Source organism: Canis lupus, chromosome 4 (assembly GCF_048164855.1).
Source record: "Canis lupus baileyi chromosome 4, mCanLup2.hap1, whole genome shotgun sequence".
Taxonomy (NCBI): Eukaryota; Metazoa; Chordata; class Mammalia; order Carnivora; family Canidae; genus Canis; species Canis lupus.
Genome location: NC_132841.1, coordinates 24,968,033 through 24,988,901, shown reverse-complemented (window position 1 = coordinate 24,988,901; position 20,869 = coordinate 24,968,033). Strand labels below are relative to the sequence as shown.

At 49.5% G+C, this 20,869-nt stretch overlaps 1 protein-coding gene across 28 annotated transcripts in view; it reads left to right on the top strand.

Annotated features, from left to right (window-relative positions):
* CAMK2G (calcium/calmodulin dependent protein kinase II gamma) overlaps window positions 1-20,869 on the top strand; it is a 55,389-nt gene that overhangs the window by 31,346 nt on the left and 3,174 nt on the right. For 4 of the 28 annotated variants that reach the window (XM_072823655.1, XM_072823631.1, XM_072823649.1 and 1 more), the window contains 9 exons: window positions 1,433-1,495; window positions 3,492-3,535; window positions 11,299-11,331; window positions 13,523-13,591; window positions 14,758-14,802; window positions 16,096-16,144; window positions 17,339-17,452; window positions 19,369-19,444; window positions 19,766-19,860. In XM_072823655.1, the coding sequence (XP_072679756.1) occupies window positions 1,433-1,495; window positions 3,492-3,535; window positions 11,299-11,331; window positions 13,523-13,591; window positions 14,758-14,802; window positions 16,096-16,144; window positions 17,339-17,452; window positions 19,369-19,444; window positions 19,766-19,860 (588 nt within the window). Of the gene's footprint in view, window positions 1-1,432; window positions 1,496-3,491; window positions 3,536-11,298; window positions 11,332-13,522; window positions 13,592-14,757; window positions 14,803-16,095; window positions 16,145-17,338; window positions 17,453-19,368; window positions 19,445-19,765; window positions 19,869-20,869 lie in introns of all 28 variants that reach the window. The other 24 variants (XM_072823638.1, XM_072823635.1, XM_072823654.1 and 21 more) reach the window with 17 other exon arrangements.

The window sequence follows — 20,869 nt, the reverse complement described above, 5'->3', positions numbered from 1 at the left end:
GTATCCATGAGTGGAAGACTATGGTTATCGATTCAGCTCTCACAAATGAGAGCAGGAGGGCACAGCTTGGCTGCCTCCAACAGAGGTGGAGCTGTAGTTCCACATCAGGCTTCTTGCCCTCAGAATTATATGAAGCTCCTACTTTCTCAGGAGTATGAGAGCCTTTCTGGAGGACACTCAAGGGCATTTCTGTGCTGAACTAGAATGGTGATCTGTTGTCTCTCCAAGTAGAAGAAATGTGAAGACAGGCTACTGCTTCTCTTCTACACTGGGAAATCAGTAGACTGCCCTGTCCCATGGCCTCCACATCAGCCTTCCCACCTGTCCATTTCAGGAAATTGGTATCCTGGTTTCAGGAGACTGGTCTCCCTGTTAGGACAAAGCACTTTTCACTCCTCCCTAAAGAGCCTCCTCCTGTCCTTGTTGCTCAGACTGTCAGCCTTTGAGCTTACTTTGCCCTGGGTCAGAGGAGACCAAAAAAGTGCTGTAAGCATTCTAGGATGACCTCTGCTGCCCTGACTCTGGGACAGGTGGGGACAGAGCCTTTCTCTAGAAGCTTCTGCAGAAAGAGGTGTCACCAGGTGTAATCAAGAAGGAAGGGCACCTGTGTGGGTTTTTTTAGGAGTGAACCAGGCTGTTTCCTGAGTTTACCCCAAATAGAGGGTGCAGCTTGGCCCTGGACTCTGGCAGGTTGGCTAATAGTGGAATCAGGGTTTCTAGAATGTATTGCTTCAGCAGCCTTCGTTTTTTTTTCCTGGGGGCTCATTTCTTGGGCATCTTCACCCTCAGAAGACTGAAATACAGGCTGAGAAAAACTGTCTGTTCAAAGGCTCCCTGCTTTGAAGAGGGAAAGCAACCTGTGTCTGAGGAACTAGTGGGTTAAGAGAGGGATGGGGAGCTGGGGCCCATCAGTGAACTTAGCTGCACAAGGGCCATGCACCCTCCCTGGCTCCTGAGTGCCAGCGTCCCTCCTGTTTGGAATATGACCAGAGGAGAGGGTTCTCTGATAATAGCCTCATTTAAGTCCCCTAGGGAGGGACAGTCTGAAGATGAGGCTACGTTTCTTCACAGCCTCAAACTAGGGCTCAGCTGCCTCAGAAAGGATACCACCTCTCACCAATTCAGGCTTTTACCCGTAGACCCTCAGCTGAGGAGCTCATGGGACAGGTGCTAGAGCTCTGGTGATCCCCACAGCCTGACCGAACCCAGTCCTCTCAGGTCCCCAGACTGCTGCAGGGCTGGCTGCACCTGCTCATCAGCCTGCCCCCAGCGCCTTCGCTCCCCCAGCTCGGCTGGCTTGGCCACGCCGCCTGGGCCTTGCTGCGCGTGGGCGGCCAGCGGTTCCCGCGCCTCATGCTGGGGCATGCTCGCTGCTGACTGGCCCCTGTGGCTTTGCGGCAGCTCTGTGCACTGAGAGACTGTATCCCCTCAGTTGGCAGGCAGAGCTCCGCCCCCGCCTCGCCTGCCGCGAGCGCCGCCGGCCTGGCCGGGCAAGGTACGTGGCATGAGTCCCCCGACCGCCTGCCTCGGCTCCCTGCCACCCCACCAGGAGGGCCAGCATGCCAGGCCCACTCACCAGGGAGGCGAGTCCCATGCTTGCGGGCTGAGATGGGCATGCCGGACGGACCACCTAACTTGGCATCTGCGAGCGCATTGGTGTCACAGAGCCCCCTAACCAGCCGTGCATGCTGGGCGCTTGCCAACTCTCAGGAGGCAATAGCCTGGGGACGTGGAGCTGGGCAGCAGGAGGCTTTCCTCCAGACGGCCGAGAGCCTGGCCTGCCTGAGGGCCGTGGCCAGTGGCAGCCCCAGAGACAGTCCTGGGCATGGCTGGAGCTGCCCAGTGCTAGGACTAGGCTTTGTCAGCACTGTTGGGAGACCTCACAGAGGAAGCCATGCCCCTCAAAATTGTGAAGTCTGGCATTTGCAGGCCTCCAGGTCTGAAAGGCTGCAGAGTGCAGAAGCCGTGGGGAGAGCCGTCCCAGGGTTCGGATCCTTGCCCTGCCACACCCCGAGCGAGTCACCTCAGCCCTCCCAGCCTTAGTTTCTTTCTTTTTCTGGTGGCGCTAATAAGTAACATGGTGATGATTAAGATCATGTATGTCGAAGGCTGTCAACCCTGTCTGTATAGGACAGTTTGTCAGACATCCTGAGGCTGACACCCCACCCCAAAGAAAATCAGAATCCCAAGGACATAGGATAAGCATAATGATTTTTTTTTAAGCTCCCCAACAGTGATCCTAACGAGCAGAGTTCAGAACCTTGATGGATATAGAGCACATAACACAGTAGGTGGTCAGGCCATAGTAGTAAATACATTAAAAAAAATAAGTTGCACAAATTATCCCAGCATGACTGGAAATAGGATCATAGGCCATTTTGAGAAGTCAGAATTCTTGTGATGGAGGGATCCCTGTTCTCACTGGAGAGAGATGGGACCCAGCTTGGGCAGGAATGGCCACCTGAAGGGAAGAACGGCAGCAGTAATAGTGGCAATGGTTTACACCTAGTGAGTCCTTGCTACGTGCCAAGCACTCTGCTTAGTGCTTTTCATGCGTGGTCCCATTAGATCCCCACCACTGTTCTGTGACCTAGGCCCTACTTTTTCCCATTTTATAGATAAACTGAGGTTCAGAGAGGTTAAGTAACTCACTCAAGGTCATACAGGTGGCAACTGGTCGAGCCAGTGAAGTCCCGGTGGATCAGACAGTTGGGCTGATTCCATCCCTCTGCACCTCCCAGACTCTCCCATCCATGGTCGGTTACCTTCCCGTGGCCATGGTGACCAGCAGGTGTCACTGGCCTTCCTACACAAAGCCCATCAGCCTTGAGCCTCATCCTGTTCCTGGCTGGAACCCATTGAATACCTCATTATTCTGCCCAATGCTTCCTGCTCAGTGGGTCCAGAGAGTAGACTGAGGACCCAGTAAGCCTGGTGAGGACCTGCCAAGTCAAGGCTTCAACCCCCCTGGCAAGACCCTCCTGTAGGTGGTCCTGATCTCTGTGTCTGTGTCTGTCTGTCCTCACGTCTGGTCTCCTTCGTGAATTGTGACACTCTTGTTTCTCAAGAGCTCTCAGGAGATGTCTTGCATCCTTCCAGCTTGGCCGTTCTGAGGAAGTCCATGGCATCTAGGGACGGAGCCCTCACCTTTCACCCTGGCACTCTGCTTCCAGACCTGGGTGGAAGCTGTTGAGGGCAGAGTTCCCAAAACAGCAGGCAGCTCCTGTACTGAATGTGGTTTCTCCTTCCATGTGCAGTGTGTCCCTGTTTCTGCTGAGACCTCTTCCTTGGCAGAAGAGATCCTGGGGTGCCACCCTGAGGGTCTGACGCCGCTTGAGATGCCCTTCTTGCACTGGGGCTACCAAGCCTTTTCCAGGAGACTCCTGGCCCCCAAGTCAGACACAGCAGACTCTTGTGGATCCGGCTGCCGGACTTCAGGTTAGGGAGAGGGTACAATTCAGGAGGCTTGATTTTCCTTTTTGTTTTCACAGCTGCCAAAAGCCTACTGAACAAGAAGTCAGACGGTGGTGTCAAGGTAGGTGTCTCCACCCCTCTAGCCCAAGACTGTCTCACAACAGTCTCTAAGGGGAAGGGTGGGGGGTTCTTGGCTTTGTTCCTCCTTTCCCCAGGAACCTTCCTATCCTTGCTTTTCTGCTTTAAAACCAGAAACCTTTGTGCTCAGAACAGCAGGTTCCATTGGCCTGAGAGGGCAGAAGAAAGATGTGTTTCTTTTGACCCTGGCTTGAGTGTAAAGACTCCGGGGAAGTGACCTAAATTATAGTTTCCTAGAGAGCTCAATCCTGAACCTGACTGCAGACGCATGCCCTCATCTCCATGACTTGACTCTCGGGATTTTTAGGTCATTTGGGTAATCTTCTTTTTTCCTTTTTCTCTTTCAAGCACAAACCCTTTTTATCAAATGAAAGCAAAGTTTGCCTGGTCCACTCAGAGTACAGGGCTTGGAACCTGAAGCCACGATCCTTTTTTGTCATATCTTCAAAGCACTTCCAGAACCCAGCTCAAATACTACTAAGTGAAAGTGTCTCAAACTTTGTAGAGGCACAGGCTCCTCAGAAACAGGCGAAGGACGTAGTGTGTCACAGCTTGTTCCTATTTGCTGAGGGAGCATTTCCTGTGGGATCACAGCAAGAGGAGAGAACAGGGGCCCTCAGGGACCAGCAGAAAGCCCTAGGGAGAATGGCTGCTTGGTGAAGGTGACGGAGAGGTTGCTAGGGGTCCTCACAGAGCCCACAGTGTTCTGTAAATGCTTTGGCGGCAGAATGGGTCCTGGGGCTGGGGCATTAGATAAGCTATCTTGAAGCCTACCAATTTACACCATAGCGCATTTCAAACTATGAAATGATCCAAACCTTTAAATTCCAACAAGTTTCAATTGGGCCGTTCCCCGGGATCTTATGTTGCCAGCTGAGATAGACACGTGTGCCCCATCCCCCTCCCTGCTCCCCTTCCTCTTCCCCTCATTCTCTGCATGCCTGCTTCTGTGTACTTCTGCACCAAGGAGGGGAGCTTGGGCTCCACACACACCAGCTGACATGGATCTGGGGGTGACCAGCAGCCCCCCAGTTAGAGGGACATGAACTGGAATGGGTGGAGCCAAGTTAGGAGAAGGTGGCAGGTTTAGTTGGCGAGAGATTTTGCCTATTTCTATCCAGGAGAGAAGCTAGAATCAGTGATTCTTTATAAAATATTTCATAAGTACCTCTGAGAGGCCTGGCACTATGCTCAGTTCTAGGAGCACACAAGAGGTACAAGAGGTGATGCAGTTTTTATCTAGCTTTGAGAAGTTGTCAGGTTAATTGAAGAGGAAATTGGACACACCTGAAATCAGCTAAGCACTGAATGGTATATGGTACTGAACCCTACATTGCATGGTGCAGTCCAAGAAGCTTCTGGGCAAAAACTTATTGGAGAAAGCTTAAAGGGTGTGGGAAGATTGGAGCTCCATCAGCGATTGCCTCTAGAGAATGGGATTGGAGGTGAGGAAGGTGGAAAGACACGCTTTCTTTCTTCTTCTTCTTCTTCTTTTTTTTTTTTTTTTTTTTTTACCTTTTACACGTTTTCTTTAAAATGAGAAGGTGTTCCTTCTATAACTTAAAAACAACAAAATGTTTTTATGAATCCTATCATATATATTGACGTTCTCTGCCCAACTGGAACATGGGGTTAGTGGTAGAAGGCTATCAAAAATACAGCTGGATTGGTCTGTTGGGCAGTGGGATTGGAGGTTTGCGTGTCAGACCACAAGACATGTAGGCCACTGAGCAGAGAACCTATGGTAAGAGCAGTGCTTTCAAAAGATTTGGCCAAGGGTATAAGGATGAAGAGAAGAGGGAAGGAACTAGACACAGAGCTATCAATTAGGATTTGTTATAATCTGGGCATAGCATGAAGGAAAGGTGATTGGAAATAGAAAGGCTAATATTGAAAATACTTAGTGATCAAAAGAACACAGGCACCAACCTATCAGAATAGGCACTACCTATGGATAATGGTCCCCGTTGAGGCTCTGATTAGATATTGGCTCTGTTTAGAGGTGTATCAAAGGTTCACTCTGGACGTATTAAAAAGGACCCATCTAAGATAATGTCAAATTTCCTAGAATTTTGACCACCAATTGGAAGAATTGGTGGTACCTCTGTTAGAAATGGGATAGTTGTGAGAGAATGTCCATCATGATAGCCAGAGTTTTATTTGGACCACACTGAGATTCAGAGACAGGTGGAGATCCAGGTGGAGAGGTCTTTTAAGGTGACGGGAAGTAGCTGGTGGAGCCCAGGAAAGAGCTCAGCACTGGACATGCAGTTCGGGATGGGAATGAGGACTCACGTGAGTTCACTCATGCAGCTAGTTCTGTGCTTCACAAGCTGGGAAAACAGCCACATAACCCACCCTTTAAGGTGTTCAGAGTGAGGGAGAGACAGGGAAACCAGAAAGTCCTGCATGGTCTGGGGGGGCCTATGAAGGAGATGTGCTCAGGGCAGGCCCTGGCAGAGCAGAGACCAGCATCTGAGACAAAACAGGAAATCTTCCTGAAGGAGATGGCCCATGAACTGAGTTTGAAGAACTCCGTTGATCTGATCTTGCTAGGTTGAAGCAGGCAGGAGAGGGGGGAGGATATTCCAGGCAGAGGGAATTGTACAAGATACATAGGTTTGAAATAGCGTGAAGATTCTGGGAACTTCAGTAGCTCTGAAAGGCTGAAGGAGAATGATTGCACAAAATAGGACCTGAAATAAAGCAGTAACAGCCATGGTGGTGGTGAAAAGACAGATAAAAGAGCCATTGAAAGACAGGTTTCTGATGGAACTTTCTAGATGTTTGGGGCCCCAAGGATGAGTGTCAGGTGCAACCATGTAATCGTGTAAGGAGCTAATTAAAAAGATACAGCTTCCACGGTCCAGCTTGGAATTCAGATTCAGGAAGCCTTGGGTGGGAGGCAGAATCTGAATTTTAATAACATTCCCCTTCTCCCATATGAATCTAAAGCGCATGAAGGTTTCAGAGTTCAGTAAAGACAGAATTTCAGGGCCCTCTGTCATTGAGAGTCTGGAAGAAGAGGAATCATCAAAGGAAACAGAACAGAGGAGGTGGGGGAAGTACAGAAGTGTGCAACAGTGTCAGACCTTAGAGAGCCCTGGGAGGGATTAGGGCAAGGCAAAGAAACTGTTAAATTGTTTCAAATGAGAGCTATGTGGGAAAGCTAATGTCTGACCCTGCTATGTGCTCAGTGAGTTTTGTGCAGAGAAAAAGACTTTGAATATAGTGGTGGGAACAAAGGCAAAGAAACAAATGTTTAAGAAGGGAATGGCCAATCAAAATTAACAGGCCAGCAACAGGTTAAGGAAAATATTCACAGCAGATGTGATGGGAAGAGTTAATATTATTTTTATACAAAAAGCTTTCCCTAACAAATAATAGTCCGTCCCCCGCCCCCCAAAAAATCCAGCAGATAAATGGTCAGAGAAGTTGCACTGACAACCTAAAAAAGAGGAGGTAAAACTAGTTAACAAATGTGGATGTTTAGCCTCACTGGTGTCAGGGAAGAGAAAACACAAGTTGGAATGAGGTGCCATATTTTGACTCTTAAGTTTGTGATAGCAGTGACCCTTTCTGAAACAGCCTGCCTTTCAAAAGCCATAAAAATGTTCCTGCTGTTTTTACCCTTTAATTTTCCTTCTGGGAATTTCTCCCAAAGAAATAATTCAAGGGGCGTCTGGCTAGTTCCGTCTGAAGAGCACACGACTCTTCATCTTGGAGTCGTGAGTTCGAGCCCCACACTGGTTGTAGAGATTATTTAAAAAAAAATAAACATTGGGCTAAAAAAAGAATAATTCAAAATATGGAAAAACTGAAAACAGAAGGTTATTCAACATGACTATTTCTCACTGAAAAAATTGGAGGCGATTTCAAAAGTCAGTAAAATAATGGCTAAATACAGGAAATCCATTTTACTAGACCTTGACAGAGTTATTAATTTTCATGACTATGTAATATGTTTATATTAATTGGAAAAAGTGGGATATAAAGCAGTATGAACACTGTCATCTAAATTTTGTCTGAAAAAAGATGTTGATTGTATTCAGTATATATTATGTGGATGGAAGAAGAAGTGGAAGTAACCCCATGAAGTTATAATAGTAACTTCGCTGGGCAATGGAAATTTGGGAAACTTTTATTTTATATATTTTTCTGTTTTCTACATTTTTTTTTTTACCTACACTGTGCGTTACTTTGATAATCACAATAAAAATCAAAATACTATTTGTTTTAAAAGTAAGGCATCAAAAAAAATAAAAATAAAAGTAAGGCATCAACTTGTATGTAGCTTATAATGATGTTTTTAAATTATGTAAGAAAAAAGACTAGCAAGAGATATGGGATTACAGGTGGAGTGGATTTTTTCCCCCTTTTTTGTTTTTCTAGTTGCTTGTAATGTGGCTGCAGACCTTTTAGAATGTATGTATATTTTTAGATATATACATAAAACAATGAATGGTTGGATGGAAGTGCTGCAAAAGGCAGAGGAGAAGACAAAGCAAGAGGTGTGGGGTTTGACTTTTCTGGACTCTCTTGAAGGTCAAAGTCATGACCTGTGTATATGAGGGAGTCCTGTGAGGTTGCCCAGAAGATGCTGACCTGTGAGCACCCTGGGTCCCGTATAGATCCCACCTTGCTTTCCCAGCTTCTCCCTTCCCAATTCCTGGCACTTAAGGTCTATAGGAAGTTTCCTCTTCATTGTCCAGAAGCTTTCAGAAGATGCTAGGATTTTAGCATTGGTTGGAACATCAAGACCACTTTTTGCTCTTGAATTTAGGGACCCCAGATTTTGGTTTGATTTCTCTGAGAGCAGATACAGGGACGCAGTGTCTGTAGAAGAACGACAGCCATGTATGAGGACAAGACTGGAGAGGCCAGAAACTCTCAGATCCTGAGAGGCCCCTAGTTGAGGAGAGTTAATGCGTTTTGCTCATCCCAGGCCAGAATGGCCATCCAGTCTTAAAAAAAAAAAAAAAAAGAAGAAGAAGAAAGAAAGAGAGAGAGAGAGAGAAAGAAAGAAAGGAAGGAAGGAAGGAAGGAAGGAAGGAAGGAAGGAAGGAAGGAAGGAAGGAAGGAAGGAAGAAAGAAAAAGAAAGAAAGAAAGAAAGAAAGAAAAGAAAGAAAGAAAGAAAGAAAAGGGGGGATATAGGCATCTCGTGAAGTACTGTTTGAATATTTGTGGAAGTATAGAACGTAGGTTCAAATCCTTTTCTGGGGGATCCCTGGGTGGCGCAGCGGTTTGGCGCCTGCCTTTGGCCCAGGGCGCGATCCTGGAGACCCGGGATCGAATCCCACATCGGGCTCCCGGTGCATGGAGCCTGCTTCTCCCTCTGCCTGTGTCTCTGCTTCTCTCTCTCTCTCTCTCTCTGACTATCATAAATAAATAAAAATTAAAAATATTAAAAAAAAAAAAACAAAACAAATCCTTTTCTGGCTTCAAACTTTATTTTTTTAAAGATTTTATTTATTCACTCATGAGAGAGAGAGAGAGAGAGAGGCAGAGACACAGGCAGAGGGAGAAGCAGGCTCCATGCAGGGAGCCCCATATGGGACACTGTCTCGGGTCTCCAGGATCAGGCCCTGGGCCGAAGGCGGCGCCAAACCGCTGAGCCACCCAGGCTGCCCTGGCTTCAAACTTTAAATCAATATTTTAATTTTTAAATAAAAGTGAGATGTGGTTCTTTTAAAATGACCTGGTATTTAAACCATGCTGCAATGTGCTGGTTGAGAGGAGCTCAGCTATGCATGGCTGCCGGTAAAGTCAGGGCCTGGAGCAGAAAAGGATCTTGGGTTTGCATGCAGGACAGTTGAGGAAAAAGAGAGCCAGCTAGGATTGGGAACTTACTGCCCATTAGATGAAGCAAACAATTGAAAGTGCTTAGCTTAAGGAAAGGTCCAGGTAAAAGCTGCCTGTACCACACAGCCAGGGCCTGTAAACCACCAGGACCAAGGGTGGGCCCAGTCAGTGCTCCCGCAGCCTTCACGCCAGCAATGTTGGGCAAGTTAGAGACCTGTGCTCTGCTTTAGCCTGAGGGGAAACCAGAGTCAGCAAGCCCAGTTCAACTCAGAGGAAGTTTGTTGATCGTATCCTACCTTTAAGGTATTTCACTAGGCACCGATGAAGTGACAGAGATGGACCCTCCCTCACATTGTAAACACTCTGGTTGGATAAAAGGATAAACATGAATGTAAACTAACTTCCTCTTTTTGACGAATAACTTTGGAAATAAAGTTACATATTTGGGCATAAATGAAAGGCTATTGTAAAAGAAGCCTAATTTGGGGGCTCCTGGCTCTCATTAGAGCATGTGACTCTTGATCTCAGGGTCATGGGTTGGAGCCCCACATTGGCCATAAAGATACTTTTTTTAAAAAAGAAGCAGCAGCCCAATTATTCTTAGGCTATCTTTTTCGTTTATTTTTTTAAAGATTTTATTTATTTATTCATGGGAGACACACAGAGAGAGGTAGAGACAGGCAGAGGGAAAAGTAGGCTCCCCGCAGGGACCCTGATGCGGGACTCGATCCCCAGACTCGATCCCCAGACTGAGGATCACGCCCTGAGCCAAAGGCAGACGCTCAACTGCTGAGCCACCCACGCGACGCTAGGCTTTCTTTTTCTTTAGATATAATTTTAAGTTCTTTTAAATACTTGTAGTCCCTTTCTTTTGAATTTATTATAGTCCTGAAAATGTCTTCTAAAGTAGAATGTCAGCTTCTTGAAGAAGGAACGTTTACCTGACTCGTTCACTGTGCCTAGAACAGTAGTCAGACAACAGACAGACATGTTCTGAAGGGACTTCTGTCTCCCAGCAAGCTAATTATAAACTTCTCAAGTCCCTTTCACCTTTTAGACACAGTCTTCTGAGATGTATTTTCATTGCTCCATGTGGCCTTTATTTGTATGCTTTTGTTTCACATCTGAACAAAAAATCTGAGCATCTATTTGGCTGAGGCTAAGGAATCCCTGCTTTTAGCAACCCGCCCCCCCCCCCCCAGGTTACATCTTGACATCTTCATGATCACTGCACTTTTAGTCACCAGCACCCCTATTTTCCCATTTCCCACTAATTGCAAGATGCAGTGAGATTGAAATCTTCTAGGTGAGTGTGGCCATGCCAACAAAGAAAAGGATGCCCCCAGCTCACTGTTTATCAGATGATTTTCAAAAGCTCAACATCTTTCTCTGAAAAGCAGTGTAAGGATGCAGCAAAAAAAAAAAAAAAAAAAGAAAAAAGAAAAAGAAAAAAAGTCTCGGTTCAGAAGTCTAAGGTTTCCAAAGCTGAATATGACCTTGAATGGCTTTTACTATTTGCCCAGTAGCTGCTCACCTGAACTGTAGGCAGACCTAGTAATGAGAGAAGACACATAACCTGACAAGGAGCCCGCCTTACAAGCCCAAACCTATAAATTGGCAGCAGAATGTTATCTTTACAAACTTGTGACTTAACCTCTTCCCAGAGCTTTCTGTGAGCAAGGCGGAGGCATCTTAGAATACACTAAATCTCTCTTTGTGAACCCGACAGCAACGGAGCTCTTGTCCCAGGGCGTGGAGGGATTCGTGTGCCTGGTGGTCTAGGTGCTGTTTGAATCCTTCTGGTGCTGGGCTCCAGGTCTCCTTCTTCCGCTCTTTTCTCCTGAGGCAGAGCCCACGCTGGTGCACTAACCTGCAGCATCTCTGTGCTTCTCGTCTTACCTCCTCTTTCCCCTTCTCTTTCCCTTTCGCTGTGGTGTGTCCAGAAAAGGAAGTCGAGTTCCAGCGTGCACCTAATGGTGAGCCTTGCCTGCCCACCCACCTGCCTATCCATGCTGCCTGCGCCCGCCTGCCAGCCACGCAAACCCATTCTGCCATGTGCGTGTGCTTCACTCATCCTCACTGCATGTCTGTGCTGTGTGGGCAAGCGCGGCCTGTCCTGCCAGGCAGGGGCCTGTTGCCCGAGGTCTCCCGGTGGCCTCAACAGTGGGCATCGGAGTGTGTGGTGTGGCACTCCCTGCTGCAGAGCTCCGACTGCCTCCAGCAGCCCAGGGCAGAAAGGGAAGCTAGCAGGGACTTGGGGCCAGGTGGCAGTCACAGGGAGAGACCCTCACTCACTGTTGCTCAGGAGGAGAGGCCCTGCTCACCCAGCACTTCCCACAGACTGGCAGCCAGTGGACATCTGGGCGGAGGAACTGGTTGTAGGCCCGCAGCCCTGAGCCTCACTCTCTGGGCCTTTGCCTCTGTGTGAGCGTCCGTTAGCAGGGTGTGCCCAACGTTTCATCCTTCCTACCCACCCCACAGGGGTTGGGGAACAGCTGAAAGACTATAGAGAATGTCACCTCCTTTCTCATGGGACACAGGCCACCACGGGGAGCATAGCAGCCTGGATTGTTATGAAAGCATCCATTAAAGCCAGAGGTGGGGCCACCTGGTTGACATCCCAACCCTCTGCAGATATAGCAGCTTTAAGGAGACCCTGGAGTCTTTGCCCCCTGCCAGGGTCTCTGTCTCAGCTGGGCTTTGCCGGCAGGACATCCTTCATTCAGGCAGCCCCAAACAGATTGGACTTAGTAGCTGAGCTAGGATGGCTCTGCCTCTTCTGCGGGGGATTGGAAGAGAGCAGAGTTCATGTGAGTGTAGACCCACTTCCTGACTCTTGCTGGGACCCCTCTTTTCCAGCCTGCAGGGTTCAGTGGAGTGTGGTAGCACTTGGTGCCTGGCTTAAGGTTCTATGCTTAGTCCTGTGTTTGGGGACGTCTCAGCTGTTGACAGGAACCTAGGGTTGGATTCCTTCAAGTCTGATCCAAGGGACCATAAAAGAAGCCTCAAGGCAAGAAGAAGTAGGGCGGTCTGGATAGCTTTCCATGTGTATCCTAGGAGAGGAGACGCACATCTGACCTGACAGTGTGTCCTCATTTGTGTCTGCTCAGAGATGGTAGCTACATGTTTGGCTGTCTGTCTTTTGAAGAACTTGCAGGCATCAGGTTGTTCTTCAGTGGCCACTGGCTCCACTGGGACTCCCAGTGAGACAGAGTACATTGGTGAGGGCAGTGGAAGAGGCAGAGAGCCTCTTACAGATATGGCTCCCTGCCCTGGAGATCAGCCTCCTTCCTTCCTCACCATCCTCCCCAAACCCTCCCTACCTGGGCCACTCAGTATAACATTTCAAAAGGCAAGGAGATATCCCAAGATAGCCCAGTGGTCTGCTGCTGTCAGGAATGTTGGCCTGCTGGGGAGCCTACTCTCCTAGGGGCTGGGTTCTGGGACCGCAGCCACAGTCACCCCCCTGGATTCACCTTCCCCTCCTTGGAGCTCTGCCCTCAACTCCCAATTGAGCAAGACCAAGATTTATGAGGCAGAAAGGCCAACAGCACAGCCTTGTCTCCGCTCCGTGGGGGCAGTGGGTGCATTTTGTATCCAAAGTCAATATATCCCCCCGCCCCTTCCTCTCTGGATACCATCTTCTAGGTGAGGTTTTCTTTCTCTTCATGTTCCTCTTCTTTTCAGATCAGGCTTCAAGCTGGTGTTTTAAAGGAAAGGAAATGCAAGTGGCAGGTTGAAAGGGCAGCAGGAGACTGCCCACAGATAGGGGACCTAGAGTTTCTGCATTTTGTTCTGCTTTCTTATAAACCCTTCTTTTTCCCTGTAAAATGAGAAGATCCTGAATTTATTTTTTGTGAAATATGATTGTGCAATGACATGGCATCTGGCATAAGCAGAGATTTCTGGAGAGATGCTTTGAAACAAGTCTTTGGGCTGGTCCCACCTTAAGGATACCTCCAGTGTTAGGTCTCTGGGCCCCTCCAAATACTACCCCCCCTCCAGTCGATCATCTCTCTGATCATTGCTTCCATCCACATAGTTTGATGGAGGCCACCTCAGGCCTAGCTCCTCCGGGCCAGGCCGGGGGCAAGGGAGGTCTGGGAGTCAAACCTTAGCAGCTTCGGTGACTGTAGAGGAACTAAACCATCTGTTTTCTTGTCTCAGCCACAGAGCAACAACAAAAACAGTCTCGTAAGCCCAGCCCAAGAGCCCGCGCCCTTGCAGACGGCCATGGTACCTCCTGACTACGGCTTCTCCGCCCCTGCCCCTGGCTGCCTCCCGCTTCTCTCCTTTCCTCTTCTTGCCCTCCCTCCCAGGCCTCCTTGGGCCTTTCCTTCTCATCCCTGTAGAGCAGGGTGCTTTGTGTACTGCCCCATGGGCCCCCTCCCCCTCATTGTCCTGTGTGGCCATGCTCCTTCCTGCACCGCAGAACTGCTGCTCCTGCTCCTTTTGCTATTGAGGGTGGGGAAGAGTGGTCAGGGCTCTCAACTAAACCTCTTAGCCCCAGGCTGGGCCCCCATGGGTCTGCCGTAAGGGCCAGGAAGGTGAGTGGCTTATCAGAGGGTAGGAGCTTTCTTGGGACCTGTCATTCAGTTCTTGGAGTCCTCCTTATAAAATCTGCTTCAGCCTCTCCTTTGCAAAGCTATGAACAGGAAGGAGGGCTAGGGTCCCTTACCTCTGGACGGTGCTGAGGTCTTGGAGTTCCTGGAGAGCTCCGTGCTGAGGGCACTGTGTGCTCTCAGAGATCTTTCTGCTAGTAGCACTAACTAGAGAGTTAGCAGAGGAATGACTGGGAGAGAAGGAGGGGAACTGTACCTGTTGCTCCTACTTCCTGCAGACCTGGACCTCCATGCTACCTCATGGCACAACAGGGAAAGGAACTCTGGGGAAGGCAAAAGATGGTAAAGCAGGTAGCTCCATAGGCTCAGCTTGCTGAGGGGGCATTCTGGGTCTTTCTGAGAGACCTTAGTCCACTCTCCCTCTATCCCTGCCTCCTACCCACCCCTTGATGAATACTGTTGGCAGGGCCTGGCCTGTGCCTCAGCCCCACAGCTCTTCCAGTGTACTTATCCTGTGGGGAAAGAACACTCAGATCCAGCAGGAATCACAGCAGGAATCAGGGACAGATTCCTTGTCCTCTCAGCTTCCCTGGTACCTGCTTTTGTTAAGTGTCAGGCCTGGCCTTCTTGCTCAGCCAGTACTGTCCCCTAAATCTGGGGCTTCCCAGCTGCCTGGACCTAGTTGAGCCAGAACATTTTGTTTTATGGGACTGGCTGGCAGGCAGGCCTCAGTGGTCATGATAGGGTCTATGAGGGACTGGGGTAAAGGATGGGGTCCCTCAGGGAAGAGCTGTAGGTCTGTCCCCAGGTCAGGAGGATAATTTTCATCTTCTCTCACAGGAGCCACAAACCACCGTGGTACACAACGCTACAGATGGGATCAAGGTGAGTGGTCCTGAGCTGGTCTCCTGCTTTAAAGATCAGCAGGAAAGAGGTGGGCTGGATCACAGAGTCTGTAGGTCCTGCAGATGGCAGCCTACAGGCTGCACCTTGAGGCCAAGGTGTGTGCAGAGTCTAGGCTGGAGACAATGTGTACCTGTTTGTCGCTCTGTTCCCTGGAACGGTACTATACTTCAGGCCCTATAGTCAGATGGGCCTGGGTTTGAATCCTAGGCCCCTGAATAAGTCACTCTAGCACTCTGCACCTCAACTTCCTTACCTATAAATTAAGGATAATAATAATGGAATGTCCGTCCATGACTTGTGAGGCTTAAATGACAGCAAACAGCTAAAAAAAGAGACAAAAGTATAATCAGACCCTAGAGCATCCTCCATTGCCTCACCCCATTATGCCTTCAATAGCTTTGTCTTCTTATTTGCACCACCATTAGTAAATATTTATCGAGCCCCAAACCATCCGGGGCTCTGGTCTACAGAGGTGACAAGACAAAAATCTCTCTCCACAGGTGTAGGGGAGGCAGATAATAAACCAAAAACCAAATAAGTAAAATAAAATCCAGTAGTGGTAAGTGCTATGAAGAAAATGACACTAAGTGAAGAGAGGGGGTGAACAGGGCTTTTACTTAAGTGGTCAGGGAAGAGCCTCCCTTAGGAGGTGATTTTTGAGCTAAAAACTAAATGGTGGGAAGGAGACAGCCAGGCAGACTCTGGGGCAGGGGCAGAGTGCCCTAGACCAGAGAGCTGCGAATGCAGGAGCTTAGTATGTATGCAGAACAGGGGAAATGAAGCAGAGCTAAGAGCGTGGAGCTGGGAGGGGAGCAGCAGGAGGGTGATGACGCAGGCCTGCTACTACGGCTTCATAGCAGTACGCATTTTCTTCCAGCCTCAAGGACAAGCTATTAGAGGGGAGGGGCAGATGGAGAGGGAGAAGCAGACTCCCCACTGAGCAGGGAGCCTGCTGTGGGGCTCGATCCCAGGACCCTGAGATCATGACCTGAGTTGAAGGCAGATGCTCAACCTACTGAGCCACCCAGCCAACCCGACGACTGTAGGCTTTAATGACAGGATAGATAGTTTCATTTACTGAGTTGAGGAAGACTAGGGAAGGAGTTTGGGAATCCAAGGTTCTATAAAAGTCGGATGGCAAGGGTGTAAATAGAGCCTTCTATGATTCTTCCCTGTACCTCCTGCAGAGCACATACGCTGCTTTTGTTCTGCTCGGTTCCTCTAGTTTCCAAGGACCTGAGTGTATAGAAACGTGTTCTTTTTGGCCTACAGGGCTCTACAGAGAGCTGCAACACCACCACAGAAGATGAAGACCTTAAAGGTAGGTGCTGGCCCTTGGTGGGGAAGGGACCCCAGCAATGTCCCAGGTACCTTGGTTCCAATGGGGTACCTGTCTTGTCTGTCCCCAGAACTGAGAATGGTGCCTCCTTATACTCTAGGAGAGGGCTTGGCAGAAAAGCTACTTTCCATGGGCTAAGATGTGAGGTCGCTGTCTGGCCTGGCTGGGCAAGAGATTTCTCTTTTTTGACCCCAAGTCTGGAATAGCTAAACTAGAGCTTTTCCTGGGCCTTTCTGGGGCCAGGGCTCAGAGAACTGTCCCTGTTGCTGATAAGGATAGGACATCCCAGTACAGAAAACATCCTGAGTCCCTGGAGCAGGAACCCACATATAGAGTGAGTCATTAGTAGGGTGACCAGTCGTCCCGATTTCCCTAGGTCTGGAGCAACTCCCGGGATGTGGAACTTTCAGCTTTAAAACCGGAACAGTCCTTGGGTACATTGGGATCAGCGACTATCGTCGCAAAATCTTGGCATGAATGATGGAGTCAGGACCACATTTGGCCATGTCCTAGTGGTCCTGTAAGGACCACCAGCCTAAGCTTGGGCCTGGCCAGAGGGCCAGGGGGTGTGGGAGGGCGTGGCAGACCAGACCAGTGGGAATCTCTGTCCTGCTCTTTGGTTTGGCCTCCTGGGATTGCTCCCTTTGCCATCAGTAAGTGACCTGAGGCCAGGGTCGCAGAAAAGTTGCAGGACAGAGCTGAGAGAGCACCCCCAGGAGCAGTAAAGGGGCACTGAACCTTTGGAACCTGAAAAAAATAAAAAGCATAAACATATAAAGGAGTTAAAACCAGTACTTGTAAGGCTGCTGGGATTAAGGCCAGAGCAATTCAGTTCTGGAGATGCTGGTGGAGGCTCCTTCACGGCTCTTGACCTTGTAGCCTAGCCCCCTGTGACATCTTCCCTGGGAGCATGGGTACCTGTACAGGCTGTTCAAAGGCTCCTCTGGAAGCCACAAGCCCAAGACTGTGCACCTTCCTGGGACTGTCAGCTGGGAGGCCTCTCTGGCAGAGGTGGCAGCGTGGGATGTGGTCCAGTGTCCACAGCAGCCCGAGGCGTTGCCTTGCCCCGGCTCTGCAGTGCCACGGGCTTGGGTCCTGTCTGGCTTGCTCGCTCACCTGCCTTGTTCTGTTTGTTTTGGCTGCTCTGCCTTGCCCTGCCCTGCCCTGGCTGGCTAGCTGCCCCGCTCCGCACTGGGAATGGCAGCTCGGTGCCTGAAGGACGGAGCTCCCGGGACAGACCAGCCCCCTCTGCAGGCATGCAGCCCCAGCCTTCTCTCTGCTCCTCAGCCAGTAAGTGTGAGGGAGGCACAATCTGGCTTCTGTCTCCCTGGCTCATCCTGAAGCCCCTCAGGGATCCCCCCAGAGCTGTCAGGCCAACCCAGCTGTCTATCTCAGTAAGCTTGGGGAGCTCGGCCTCTGCTGGGTGGGAGAGCTGATTGGAGGTGCCTTTAAGGCCAGGCAGGGGCCCCTGGGACCAGGGCCCAAAGACATCAAGAGTGGGTGGAAGAACATGGTGGGAAGGAATAGAAAGCCCCTGGGATATTTGGTGGGCCTTGCCTCAGCAATGAGCCAGGAAGAAAGGCCAAGTCAGAAATCAGGTCAAAGGTGGTGGGAGCGGGGGTGATGGTGAAATTGCTGTAGCCGAGAACCATGTTGGGATGGGGTGTTGCCTGAGGCTCAACATATCATATTGAGAGCATGAGGCTTGGGGTGAGAAACACCTGAAGTAGCTTGAACCTCCCACAGCCTCAGCTTCCTTATCTATAAAGTGGGAATAAAATAGCACCTACCTCAGAGCTCTGTAATGAAAAAGACATGAGATAGTAGAACGTCTAAGTTGTGTCATGTAGAGAATGCCTTTGTCTGCTTCTTTTCCTTCTACTGTCTATCCTTTTAGAGTTTATCAACACGATCCTCTTCACCCACAGGGCCCCAGTCAGGTCCTACAAATGGGTTCAGTGGGGTTGGAGAGGGAATGTGTGTGTGTGTGTGTATGTTTGTGTGTGTGTGTGTGTGTGTGTGTGTGTGTGTACACACGTACCTGCTTGCCTCTGGAAAGTGGGTAGAGCTTGTTTGTTCCCCCAACATGCTGCTTACTCACCTGGAGCTGCCTACGTGACAGCGCTGGTGGCTGTGGGGCCCCACCTGGTGGTGTCTTTGGCTGTGCTGTCCTCTCCCAGCTGTGCCCCTCGGCTGTGCTGTTCTAATGCTCGCATTTGTCTTGCAGCCTCTTGCTCCTGTGAGGAAAGGCTTGTAGCTTGGGCCAGCCCGGGTCTCTGGTCAGGGTTAGCCTGAGCTCAGTCTGAGCCCTCCTTTACCCTAGTGGTGCTCCAGCTAACAGTGCTGTTCCCTGTCAGTGAACTGCCGATGAGTGCAGGGTACCACCAGCAGTTCCTCGGCTTTGGATAGCATGGGGGTGGGGGACTCTGAGGGCTCCAGTTCTGCCTGCCTGTCATTCTGAGCCTTGTCTTGGTTTTCTTGAGGGACACATCCTGGCATGAGAGCTGGTATGAGATTTAGAGCTTTTCCGAGGCTCATCCAGGGTAAACGGAGCCATCTCTGGTGAGAAGCTCCATTGAAAGAGTGTTTATAGTACCAAGATCCTTTATCCCAGAAAAGCCCTGTGGAGGAGATGAGCAAGGTGAAGAGAATTAAGCATCCATCCCAGGGCTCTGTTCATCCTTTTAGAGCCCTCATCCCTGGCTAGGTTCTGCTCTCAGGCTGGCTGTTGCCCAGGGCTAGGTTCTGGACCACTGAGTGAGGGTTGGGGGTGGTGTGGTGTGGTGGAAACTGAGACCTGACTGAGCCCCTTCAGGTGAGAGAAGTAAGCAGGCAATGGAGACAGCCATATCAGGAGATGCTTCTTCTAGAGGCTAAATGTGCTGGGGATGGGATCACGGACTCTAGGCAGAGTATTAATGATGGCTAGCCTCCTCAATTGTAAAAGACAAGAGCGTTTTCTGCATCCTACTTGTTAATGGAGAGGGAGATAAAGGCCAGAGAACCATAACGAAAGGGTGGGCTTCAGGAGGAGGGGGCCATTAGCTCCATAGACAACAGAGAAGGAATGAAGAGAAAGTGGGCTCGCTCTCCCTGAAGAGGGCCTCGATGTTAAAGATAGAGATCACAGGGATTCTCTGAAGGATTGGGGAGGGCTCTCTGTCACTTAGGAAGTAAATTGCTGGATTTTTTTTTTCCCTCCACAGTGCGAAAACAGGAGATCATTAAGATCACAGAACAACTGATTGAGGCCATCAACAATGGGGACTTTGAAGCCTACACGTGAGTAGAGACCCATTTCCTTGAGCCCACGTTGTCTCTCGAGGCCCTCCCTCCTCCCCAACATCAGCTTGTACCCTGCGAAAAGGGAGAGCTGGGCCTTGGGCACAATGTCAGAATTAAACCCCAGGCCCTTAGGCTGGCCTCTCTCCCGGGTAGATACCCTGTGATAGTATCCCACCCTGCCATGGGGTCCCGGTGGCGGGCCCTAAGATCTTTGCCATCTTGTTGGGCCTAGCCCATAGCTGACCTGCTGAGGACAGACACCACGGACAAGAAAGACAGTCTTCATAGGAGACTGACAGGCTGCTTTTCTTTCTGCAGGAAGATTTGCGATCCAGGCCTCACTTCCTTTGAGCCTGAGGCCCTTGGTAACCTCGTGGAGGGGATGGATTTCCATAAGTTTTACTTTGAGAATCGTGAGTGGGTTCGTGCTGCTGATATACTCCTGCCTGCCCCTTTACCCCCTTTGCCTCTGTCCCTGCTCACCTCCTCTTCCCAGATGCCCGCTTTTCCCTTATTTGACATGCTTGGCTGCACCCTGGTCTGTGTGTTTGCCTCCTTGTACCCTGAGGATGGTCTTAAACTGACACCTTTGAAGGACCTGCTCCAGAACCCCACGTGTCCCTTCATTCTGCAGCAGCTCGGTGGCAGTGCTGGTTGCCACAGTCAGGGTCACTATTTCTCTAAGCCTCGCCTCTTTCCACGAGGACTGGAAACCACTGAGATAAGGTTGAGATGATGTCAGCAAGTAATAATGAAGCTCTCTATCTACAGGTTTCACAGTAGAGGAAATTAAAACCAGGATAAGAATGTACAAGCAAGTAGTAGGGCACTGGAGGTGATTTATGAGATCAGAAGTTGTGGCTTGGGTCCTCCTGAACACGGAGGGAGACAGTCCTGGCTGAGGGGCTGTGCACTCTGCACTGTTCGTGGAAGTCCCAGGGATAAGATGATGACTCACCACCTCCTATCCTTCTCTCCACTCTAGCACCCTCCTCTTCCCTATTTTTTTTTTTTTTCTTTTCTTTCCTACTTTATCCTGGGCCTTCCCCATCCTGCCCTGAGTTTTATTTTGTCACTGTTTTCTCTACTAACTACCATCTTCTCCATGTCTCAGCTTCAAATGTAAACCCTTGGCTACCTAACTAATTCTATTAGCCAGAAGCAGTTTCAGAGTTCATAGAAGCCCTAGGAGGGTCTCAGGTAGCCCCTATCCAACATATGAAATGAATTAAAATGTGAATCTCATTAAAAGCAACTCCATCTGCAGTGCTGGCTGATAATGGCAAAACAACGTCTTTTGGCTTTCCCCCAGAAGAACCTGGGAACCCCAGGAATATCCTGAGCTTGGTGCTTTGGTGATTCAATTTTAACTTTGGACATTTTTTTTTTCTAAATCACAAATCCATTTTGAAATCTTAAGCT